Below are 12,035 nucleotides of genomic sequence, written 5' to 3'. Positions count from 1 at the left end.
GTCCCAGTCCTCTCCTCGCTCTCCAAGTGCTGCAGGAAACGCCCTCGCCCGAGGCACTCGCCCGCCCACACCCCTCGCACCCAGCCACTCTCGGTTTCTCTGCCTAGCTCCCTCCCTGTCCTCCCTCTGGCTCTGGCCCCGCCCCTGCGCACACTCCTTGCTCCGCTTTCCTCCAATGATGGTCAGCAGGCGGAACGCCGTCTGCAGCCGGGGCCCAAGTCTACGCTATCCCTCGGTCCCGGGCTCTCCACCCCGCATCACGCAGACGCGGTGCTCCCCAGCCCCCCTGGACCCTTTCCCGCCTCTCCCGCGGCAGCCTCTGAATGAGCCGAGCGCCGCGCTGGGGGTCGCGGGCTCGGGGGCACTGGCGCTGCGGCCTGGGGGGCAGCGCGGGCAAAGTTGTGCGTCCTTGAAGGCTGGGGTGCGGCCTGGGTCTCTGCCTCCGGGCCCCTGCTCTGGGCCGGGCTGAGCGCGCGGGGAGCCGGACCATGGAGGTGGAGGAAGCGTTCCAGGTAGTGGGGGAGATGGGCATCTACCAGATGTACCTGTGCTTCCTGCTGGCCGTGCTGCTGCAGGTGAGTGCCAGTCACATCCCACCGCCCTCCTCTGCAGGGATGCAACTGGTTAGGAGCCAGGGGGCCGGAGCCCCAGCCCCGCGCGATCCTCGTTCCTGTGCTTGTCCAGGAGGAGGGAGGTTAGGGTCCCTGGATCCCCGGACGTGGCTCGTCCCTCCCTCTTCTCCAGGTAAGGGGCTTCTCCGAGGGCTCAGGCTCGGGCCTGAAGAATGCTAGGGCTCTGGGTGGCCCAGGGCCTTGCAGCACCACATCCATACATTGGTCTCACCGTCTGCCCTTGCCTTGCTTTCTACCCGCTGCTCACACCTGTTTTCATTCATCTGAATGGCAAGATGTGCCTGTCACTGGTTTCTGGGTACGAGGGACATGTTTTCTAGACCCCCTACAGATAATATGTAGCTCATCCATCCCTGCCTGAACCCAAGGTAGCATAGGAAATAAGTGGTCTATGGCCTGTCTGATTTAGTCTGGCCCTCCATTCATCAGATCATCCTTTGAGAGAATTTAAGAGTTTTTTTTCATGTTTCAATGCATTTTATGGAATAACTTATGTCCAGACTCTTTTTAAAATCTCCAGTTAGCAGCAAGAGATAGACTAGTAGAGAGGAAAATATATTGGGGAGCTCATTTTACAGATGAACCCAGAGAAATTAAGTAACTATCCCTGAGATTATGCAGGTAGAAAGTGGGAGAACTAGAATTCAGACCCAGATATTAATCTTCCAGATCTAGTATTCTTTCATCATGCCACATAGAGGGAAACCAAGTCCCAGGGAGAGGCTATGACTTGTCAGAAGTTGGCAACTTGTTAGCTACAGAGTTGGAACTAGAACCTGGGTCCTGCTAACTTAGGTATTCTTTCCACAGGCCTTCTGAATTATCCTGCCCTGAGAAGGGTCTTTAAGATTCTGATTTTTCCTACCATGGCCTTTAAAAATCTATCAAAAATTAGCTTTAAAGTCTATTTATTGTGACCATATACTGCTATGATATTAAAATGTAGTTATTAGTTTTCTTTTCATGGATATCTTTTAAAGCTCAGAGAATTCTGGGCAATGAATGAATTTGGAAACAGGAGCCTGAGAAACATGAGTTTCAAGCTGTGTTCTAAAGGCCAACACTGATTCACTTTACTAGGTGAAAGGCAATAGGAAATCCCTTCCAACTTTAAAAATTATGTGATACAATGGAAAAACAACAGATTTGGGAATTATTAGCAAGCATTTCAAGGCTGATCAAAGAAGAGATTAACTAATGTGGTGTAGGCTGATGGGCATTCTTCAGCTTTCTAAAGTGCCACCCAATGGGTTTAGGAGTTGTGGTATAACCACAAGATTGTTAGGTTTGCGTAAGAGGATGAGGCAGCAGGAAAGTTTGAAAAAGTAGGAGCTAACATTAATGATTCTCTTTTCATGTATTGTTTGAGGTACAGACTGCCCATCAGTAGAAAGGAAATTTGGAGAATTCCATTTTCTTTTCCCATATGGGAAATTCCTAATATAAATGAACTGTGTTCCTAAAGTTATCCTGTAAGTTGTTTGTTTGGATACTTTGTGCACACATCTTGCTCATTAAGCAGACATTCATCACTGTATGGAAAAGCACTGCGCCCCAAGGCACTATACCTGGAGAGGAGGGAAGAAAGGATGGCAAAAAGGTTTTGGAGAAGGTCGCCCTGCAGAAGCCTATAATGCTTTCAGAAAATATCTTTAGATAATCTATGAAAATTAGTGTATATACAGGTGCCCCCTTCAAAAAAAAAAACAAGCAAAAAAATAATCTATGAAAGCTTATGCTACTACAAGAGGAGAGTATTGTCTAGCAAAGTGTGCTAAGGCTGGAGAAAGAGGACATTGGTTCAGATCCAGCCACTTGTGTGACCCTGAGCAAGTCGCTTCTTCACTGAGACTCAGTTTCCCTATTGGTAAAATAGTATTATATTTCCATCATCCCATTGTGACTTCACCATTTTGCCTAGTACGTTAATTTCCAGAACATCAAAGTGCCACAAAGCACTTGTCACAGCCAACTACCTCTGACTCTTGGATTTACCACCTTCTTCAGTTATCATAACTACCTAGTGAGAATCAGCCAGAGTTGGCATACTTTCCAATTTCTTATTGGTCAAATGACTTTTCTCCATATTTTAGCATCACTGTCGCCATCTTGTGCATAAATAATAATAGTACTTGGCATTTATTTAAATCATTAAGGTTTGCAAAGCACTTTAAATCGATTGTCTCATTTGATTCAGACAACAACCCTGGGACATAGGCACTGTTATTGTTCCTGTTAAAGAAAACAGACTCAGATTGGTTAAATGTCTTGACAAGGGTCACATAGTAATAAGGCCCTGAGACAGCATTTATTAAGCACCTACTATGTACTGGGCACTGTGCTAACTGCTGGCGATACCAAGAAAAACAAAATAGAGTGTCTACCCTCAAGGAACTCCCAGTCTAATGGAGAAATCAAGCTCAGCTGTTTGTGACTTCAGATCTGACTGTCCATTCATTTAGTTCGAGCTGCCTTCTCTACCCACCCTCCCCAACATACATGCATTGTAGTGGGTGCAGCTTCACTGTTAAGAGTTTTGTTGTTCAGTCATGTCTAACTTTTAGTGACCTCATGACCATAGCACACAGGTCCTTCTATCCTCCACTATCTCTCAAGTCTGTCCAAGTTCATGTTCATTGTTTCCACGACACTATCCATCCATCTCATTCTCTGCCATCCCCTTCTCCTTCTACTTTCCATCATTCCCAACATCGGGGTCTTTTCCACTGAGTCCTGTCTTCTCATTCTGTGGCCCAAGTATTTAAGCTTCAGCTTCAGTATTTGACTTTCCAGAGAATAGCCTGAATTAATTTCTTTAAGTATTGGCTGATTTGATCTCTTTGATATCCAAAGGACTCTCAAAAGTCTTCTCCAGCATCACAGTTTGAAAGTGTTGATTCTGCCGAGCCCAGCCTTCTACATAAGTCCAATTCTCACAGCCATACACTGCCACTGGAAAAACCTATTCACATAGCTTTGACTATAGGGACCTTGGTCAACAAGGTGATTTCTCTGCTTTTTAGTATTCTGTCCAGATTTGCCATAGCTTTCCTTCCAAGGAATAAGCATCTTTTAATTTCATTGCTACAGTCACTGTCTGCGGTGACCTTTGAGCCCAAGGATGTAAAATCTGACACTGCTAATAGCATCTTATACTTTTAAAGAGTGTCCGAGAAAAGTCCGACCATTTTGGACGGTGCTGTGTTTTTACATACAAATTGCTACTTGGGGAACTACCTAGAGCTGGAATGTCAAACTCAAACAAAGCAAGGATCAGTAAAGTAAACTTAAGGATCTCTGCAGGGGAAGGGGACGAAAAACCGTATGTTAACGTTGTGTATGTCCTATTATATTTTATTTAGTTAGTTTAATATTTCCCAATTCCATTTTAATCTGGTTCCTGTGGAACTCCCTGTGTGTTGGGGCTGGTAGTGGTGAGTTTGACTGATCAAGAGGATTTGCCTTGATATGGCAACCACTTACTTCTCTAGCCTCAGTTTTCTCATCTGTAAAACTAGTTGGACATCTGAGGTCCATCCCTTCTATCTCCACATACATGATTCTCTGACCTTTTCTAGCTCTCATTCTATGATCCTATTCACATGCAAGTGGTCCCTTTTCTCTCTATATTCAATATCTATATTTTAAACAAAAACAAGCCGTACTCCTAAAATGAAACTAGCTCAGTCTTGTTTGTAGCCAAAACTAAGATTCAATTCAATTCGGGATTTATTAAGAGCCCTTTTTTAACAGACAATTTTTATTTATTTATTTTACTTTTAGACAATTGGGGTTAAGTGACTTGCCCATGGTCACACAGCTACCAAGTGTCAAGTGTTTGGTCTGAGGACGTATTTGAACTCAGGTTCTCCTGACTTCAAGGCTAATGCTCTATCCACTTTGCCACCTAGCTGCCCCAAGAGCCCTTTTTTTATACAGAGCTTAGTGCTAAGTTTAGATGACAGAGTCCCTTCCCCCATGGATCTTACTAGGGAGTATGACTGATACGCAAGAGATAGCAGTAAAACAATAGAATGAAGTCTGTATACAGACAAAGTGCTGTGTGGGGGAAAGTTATTAACTTGAGCAGAGGTGTCAAATTCCTTGGCTGGATGGAGCAAAGATGCAGAACTTCTGAGTGTGGCCTGACCCAGATTAAAATATAATTGAGAAACGATGAACAAAGTAAACAAAGATATAACACAACACACATAATGTTCATTTGTGGTTTTCTAAGGCAGTATGGGGATCACTGGGATCTGCTTCTATTTGAATTTGACACCATTGAGGAATCAAGAAAGCCTTCTTGGAAAAGGTGACATTTAAATTGGGCTTTGAGGGTAGGAATTCAATAGGAAAAGCAGTGGGAGGAGAGACTTCCAGGCATAGGAAGCAGCATGAGGAAAGGCAGATAAGTGGCAAATCACAAAGCATGTTTGAGGACCAGAGAATAGTCTAGTTTGGTAGGAAACAGTGAAGTAAGGCTACCTTTGGAAACCATGCCCAAGACAGGTATAGAGTACTTCTCTGGATATCTTTTTTTATTTTAAACAAACTTATAATTACCAAACTGGATAAAAGTTGATTATAATATTTAACATGTGAGTCATTTTGTCTATTTTTTTTTTTGCCTCTATTTCCTGGTAGGGATTGTGAGTTGCAATGCTAGTCAGTTAATTAACATTTAATTATCGACTGTGTGCCAGGCCCTGTTCACACATACAGAGGCAGGAAACTATTCAGTAGTCTAGCTGGACTTCTGTACAACATCTACATGTGTGAATGTGAAGGAAAATGGAAGGCAGGACCTACTCCTTTGTTTTAAGTTTCATTAAGTAATGGAATATTACTGTGCCCTAAGAAATGATTGACAGTGAAGAATATAGATACATGAAAAGACTTATCTGAACTGATGCCAGGAACTAGTCATGTAGTCAGGGATAAGTAACATCAACAAACAGCATTGAGTCATTGTTATTTCATGTGGAGAAGAGAGCGTTGGCCAAAGGGGTGTGTGTGTGTGTGTGTGTGTGTGTGTGTGTGTGTGTGTGTGTGCTTTGCAAACATTTCCTGTCTCTGGGTCCCTCTGGCAGAGCCACAGACTCAGCAACCCACTTATCATATGTGATTTTGTTGGCCTCCTCAAAGCCTCCAGAATTGATGAGACAGATACCAGCCAGGTCATAAGATAATAGATTTAGAATCAAGAGAGACTACTGAATCCATAGGAGGTTAAATGACTTACATGAAACTTCCCTCCACTTTTCTAGCTCATGTGGGCCTCATTCCCCAAGTTTTATTGCTTTGTCCCCTTTTGGGGCACTTACATGCTTGTCAAATTGAACTCAAGGAACAATACAAGGAAGTATGTGTTTAGCTATTTGTGTGGCATTAGCCAACGTTATTCTTGGTATCTAAAGTCTCACGGGTGGTAAGTATCAGAGGTGGATTTGAACCCAGCTACTCTGATCCGAGGAAACATTGCTTCTGCTTTTTTATATCTGTTGATGGGTTTTAAAGGAAGGGCAGACCATTGTCTGTCCCTTCAAGATATCTATTTGTATATGGGAGCTGGTGGGAACAAAAGAGAGTAAGGCTTGGGTTGGAATGTTGTGAAGTTTTCATATCCAAAGTCAGGAGCAAGGCTCCACTGCCCCTCTAGATTGGGAGTAGAGTCATGGTAACCTTGTGGTAATAGCCATTGATAGGATTCAGAATTGAAAGGAAACTCAGAGATGATCATCTCTAATCGCCTAATTTTACAACTGAGAAAACTGCAGCCTATTAAGGTAGGCATTTACCCACGCACACTCAGGTGGTAAGGCATTCAAATCATATTTCTGTAGTGCTCAGAAGTTTACAAAATGCTTTCCTCCTAACAAACCTGTGAGGTAGGTAAGATAAATGTTATTTTCATTATTTTGTGAATAAAGAAAGCAATACCCAGAGGAGTAAAATGCTTGTTAACTGATTGAAATTTACTCATATAGCTACTGAGTGTGTTGGAGGTGGCCGCTTTCTGTTTTCACCCACAGTCCTACTTCTCATCCCCAGAGATGGAGAGGCAACCTAACCATCACTTAACCCATATAACTGTTCCTCAAGATCTCTGTAAATGTGGGCCAAATTAAAGATGGAGACTGTGGTTGAGTACTCATGCAGTGAACCCACCATGTCCTAGCTATGCCATCATTTAGCCAAGATTCATTAAAACCTTGGTCCTGCTGATTAATTTTGGGCCATGCTGTACTTGGCACCCTTCATGAGTAATTTTAAAAATGTCATGAGCTGCACTGGTAAAGAAAGTAAAAAATGATGGATAATATACTCCACCAAGTTTGGAAAAAAGAGAATAGTCAGGTACATTAATATTGTCTTATCCTTGCCTCTTGCATCCTATTACTTTTTATTTAATTTTCATGATGATTTGTGTTGCTTTGCATGAAATCTTTAGGTGTGTCTTAAGACTGGGGATATGATTAGTAGTAATGGGTATTCCTTTAACTAGGTGTAAGTGATAGTAAGAACAAGTAAAGAGTAAATATGCTTTAAAATTTTTTTTATTTGTGTGTTTTGTTTTTATATTGCTAGAATTTCTCCCCATATCTCTCTCCCTTTTATATCTCAAAGAATTCAACAAATGATTGATGTACTGAAGAAAATGTGGCAATATATGCAACATTCCACATCCATAGCCCCCCCCCCACACACACACCTCTGCAAAGGAATTAGGGAAAGTGTATAATTTTTCTTCTTTTTTTGTAACTTTGCAACATTAATTTTCAAGCCAACAAGCATTTATTAAGTGCGTATTAAGGGCATAGCACTATGCTTTCCATTGGTTTTTTTTTTTGGGTGGTTATTCTTTCCCTTTACATTGCTATAGTCATGTGTTTTCTTGATTCTATTTTCTTCATTTTATGTCAGTTCATCAGTAAATTTTTCCATGCTTCTCTGAATTCAACATGTTCTCTGTTTCTTACAGCATGGTACAATTTTATTACACTCACATACCACAACTTATTTAGTCATTCTTCAATCAATGAGGATCTGTTTTGTTTCCACTTTTTTGCCACCACAAAAAAGGGCTGCTATAAATATCTGGGTATCTATAGAACCATTCTTTTTATCAATGAACTCCTTGCCTAGGAATCTTTGGGTCAAAGGGCATGGAAATTTTAGTCATTTTATTTATATAATTACAAATTGCTTTCCAGCATATACTAATTCACAGCTCCACCAACAATGCAGTGGTATGCCTGTCTTTCAATAACCTTTCTAATATTGATTTTTCCCACCTTTTGTTATCTTTACCAATTTGCTGGATGTTAGGGGAAACCTCAGGGTTATTTTGATTTGCATTTCTCCTATAATTAATAATTTGGAGGGTCTTTTCATATAGTTGTCAATAGTTTGCAATTCTTCTTCTGAGAACTGTTTATTCATATCCTTTGCCCACTGTGGACACTGGCTTTTGTATTATGTATTTGTTAGCTCTCTATATATCTTAGATATCTAACTGATATCTATCTGAGAAATTTGATATAAAAGTTTTCCCACATACTATTTTTAATATACCCATAAAGCTAGCATAAGTGTCCTGACAGTAGCAATATGCTTTCTTTCCTCCTTTTTCCTGAACCAACCAGATTTGTAATTATATTGGCATGGGGAAGAAATTCCCTTTGGAAATGGGGATCAGCACTTGTTCTGCACTAATAGAAATATACTCTTAGAGGGTTGCCCGGGGTACTGAAGCATGAAGGGATTTGTCCAAGGTCACCTAGCCAACAAGGTCAGAGGCAAGACCCGAAGATAGTAATTCCTGACTCTGAATTCTGTTCGCTAACCACTTCCCAATGTTGCCTTTAATTTTTAAAGTATTTTTTTAAAATTTAAGTAGTAAATTTCCTTTGGGTTTAAAATGATGTATCATTTCAGAAACCTCATGAGTAGAAATACCTGTTAGCACATAATCTATGGATGGTGCTCTTTTTCCTTTCTGTGTTTGACTTAGTTTTAGAATGATTCACACACAGTTAGATAATTTTTTAAATTCAGGAGTCAAGAAAGATCATCAAGTCTGGCTCCTTCATTTTCCAGGTAATTAAACCAAAGCCCAAAGACATGAAGTGAATTGATGGTTTTCCCATAGCTATTAAGGCAGAGCCAGGAACCAAGAACCAAGCCTCCTAACTTCCAATCTAGTGTTTTCTTTATAACATCAGGCTGCCTCCTCTAGCAACTCTCAGTTCTCCACAGAAAGTTTTTAATACCAGGCAATCTCTCCATCTCCCCTCTCTTACCTGTTCAGTATACTTTGTCCAGACTGCTATTTTGGCAGCACTGGGGAGAGTCTAATATGTTTCATATTATCTTAATACAGAATTAGGAGACCCTATTGCAAAAAACACTATACAATATATTTCAAAGCCAGGACTGGTCAAATTACTTGCCATTTTTTTTATTGTTCTATTTCTTTTCTTTTCTCCCTTTTGAAAATGATAGAGTTGACTATGAAATGGCATTTTAAATGGGGGTGGGGTGGGGAACTTAGCTCTATTTATTATCTAGTCTTTGTTTATTTACCTTTTCCTATGGTTGGCTGTCTAATGGACAAGAATCAGAAGGGTCACATGTAGCCAAAATTCTTGTGCCAGTGGGTACTTTGGCAGCCTTTGGGTGCCCTGACCTGTACTAATACCTCTCATTGTAATGGGTTTGATTTTAGGGCAAGATTAGGTAATCTGCTAAAGCCCACTGATACTACTTACTTCACTGCAGATGTCAAAGCTCTAGAATTATCATGGCTCTGCTACTTATTACCTGAATGATCTCTAGCAAGTCTTTTGGGCTTATTCTTTGTGCTCTAGTTTCATCATCTGTAAAATGAGGGAATTGGACTAGATGGTCCCTAAAGTCCCTTCATTCACTTTAAGTCTAGAATGCTAGGGGACATCATCAAAGTCTTACTGGGTCCGCATAGTATGCCCAGGTTTGGATCTTTTCTTCCTCTCTCTTCCTTCCTCTCACCCTCCTAGGACCTCCCTCTACCACTGTGGTTTGGAAAGATCTGGAGACTCCTAACTTCACTAAGATTTAGGAATATAAATTGAGGTAGAGAACAGCCAGTTCAGAATAGATATGTATATTGGACTTCAGGATATACCCAATAGTCTTTTCCTGTGTCAAAAGGACAAATAGCCTTTCTCCTATATTGCTGACATCATAGAGAAAAAGGGTAACTTTTTTTCATTTCCTGGGGACATGAAGTTAGACTGTAAGTTCCTTGAGAACAGAGACTGACTTTTCTCTTTCTTGGTATCTACAGTGTTTGTAGCATAGTATCTGGCATATCGTAGGCTCTTAATAAATGGACTGATTGAAATTGAACTCCCACAGACTGTGGGAGAAAAAGAGGGAACTACTTAATAAAACACTCTTTTCTGGGCACCAAACCTTCCTGTCTTCTTTCAAAAGAACATAGGATCATGGATTTACAGTTCAAAAGGACCTCAGAGTCCATATAGACCAGCTCTTTGGTTAGGTTGTTGTCTTTCATTCTCAAAGGTGATCAAAATGACATCACTTTGTTGGAGTCAAGGCACAGTCTCTGACTGTGGTGATAGGACCAATCTGAGCTCTGACGGCTCTACCACAGGTCGGGCACAATTATTCCATGTGAATATTTGGGCTGGAGATGTCTCTAAATTTGCACATCTCGCATTTCTTTTGACCTGCTACAATTCTCCTTCACTCATAGAGAATAGTGGGCATGCCATGCTGGGTGGTTCTGTGCCAGTGTCTCCCATGCCTCACAGTCAGTTCCAGAGTTCTTAAGAGAGATCTTGAGAGTGTCCTTGTATCCCTTCTGACCACCATGTGAGTGCTTGCCTTGTGTGAGTTCTCCCTAAGTCTCAGAGGTCATAGAGTTCAACCCCTCTAATTAACAGATAAAGAAAGACATCTGTGGTTAATTGACTTGAGTCAATTAACCACTTGACTGAGATGAAGGATGCCTGTTCTACTTTCCTTTGTTACACCTCCTGTGAAAAACCCTTTCCCCTGCACCCCTCTTACCAGAACATTCTTGTCCTTGAGCCCCTTCCTTCTACTTTCCCTTCCTCCTCTCTCCACTGCCTTCTGTTGACTTTCAGCAGATTAAGTTATAGTTAGCAAACATTTAGATAGCACCTGCAATGTGTGAGATTGTAGTTAAGATCTGAAGATGCCAAACATGCAGAAACTGCTTTGTAATTGCAGCTCTCCCCTAAATTACCAGTGACCTCCTAATTGCCAAATTAGGCCTTTTCTCACCCCGCATCTTTCCTGAGGGCTCTGCAGCATTTGACACTACTGGGATCATGCTCTCTCCTGGTTCTTCTCATAATTGTCTGACTTCCCTACAGTCTCCTTTGCTGGATCATCATCCATCTCCTTCTAACTGTGGGCATCTCCCCTTCCTCCCCCCAAGCCTCTTCCCTGGATTGATGGATCTCTGTCTCTCTCTTTCTCTCTGTGTCTCTCTCTCCTCTTCTTTCCTACCCACCCCTCCCTTTCCTCTCTCTTCTTTTCTCCCGCATGCTCCCACCCCCACATCATCAGATGCCTTTGGACATCTCAAACTCAACATGTCCCAAACAGAGTTCATTATCTTTTCTCCTATAGTCCTCCCTTCTGAACTTTGCTGTTTCTGTCAAAAGTACTGCTGTCCTTTCAGTCACCCAGGTTCACGACCTCAAAATCGTCTTCAGCTCTTCATTCTCCCTCACCCTCCCCTCATTCCCAGTCAATCACTAAGTCCTGTCAGTTCTGTTTCTATACATAGAATATTTTCTCAGACCTCCTTCTTTTTTTCCATTCACAGGACTGCTAGCCTGCTAAAATCAGTCTTTTAACACATCTTGCCTGGCTATTGCAATCACCTTTTAATTAGTGTCACTGTCTCACATTCCCTCTCTAACCTATACAGAGTGATATCCTAAGGCACAGGTACAACCATGGCATTCTCCTGTTCAATAAATTCCAGTAGCTTCCTGTTACCAATAGGATCAAATATAAATTCCACTGTAGGATGGTTCCAATCCAATCCAATCCAATGAATATTTATTAACCACGTTAATGGTTACTATGTTCTAGGTACTTTGCTAAGTGCTGGGAATACAATTAATAAAAAGAAAGACAGTCCCTGCCTCAGGAAGCTTACAATCTAAAGCCTTTTACATTTAAAGCCTTTTACATTGAGCTCAAACCTAGATTTCCAGTCTTATTGATACCTTATTTCACCACATAATCATCACAGTCTTTTTTTTTCCAGTCCAAGAATTTGTTTATAACCTTTCATCATATAATCATCATGTGGTGTAATTCATCATGCTTCTGCTTAAAAGGTAGACAAAGCAG

At 41.4% G+C, this 12,035-nt stretch overlaps 1 protein-coding gene across 4 annotated transcripts in view; it reads left to right on the top strand.

The window, feature by feature from the left end:
* The first annotated feature begins 426 nt into the window (after nt 1-426).
* The window catches only part of SLC22A15 (solute carrier family 22 member 15), a 78,387-nt gene continuing 66,778 nt past the window's right edge, over nt 427-12,035 (top strand). For all 4 annotated transcript variants that reach the window (XR_003569503.1, XR_003569502.1, XM_027866676.1 and 1 more), the window contains exon 1: nt 427-575. Coding sequence is in view for 2 of the 4 variants with exons in the window: in XM_027866676.1 (XP_027722477.1) it covers nt 489-575 (87 nt within the window). In the remaining 2 variants the exon portion in view is untranslated. The remainder of the gene's footprint in view (nt 576-12,035) is intronic.

Source organism: Vombatus ursinus, unplaced genomic scaffold (genome assembly GCF_900497805.2).
Source record: "Vombatus ursinus unplaced genomic scaffold, bare-nosed wombat genome assembly UNPS02014782.1, whole genome shotgun sequence".
In the NCBI taxonomy this organism is placed as follows: domain Eukaryota; kingdom Metazoa; phylum Chordata; class Mammalia; order Diprotodontia; family Vombatidae; genus Vombatus; species Vombatus ursinus.
Note: the sequence above shows the minus strand (reverse complement) of the source record. Positions and strands in the feature narration are given on the sequence as shown.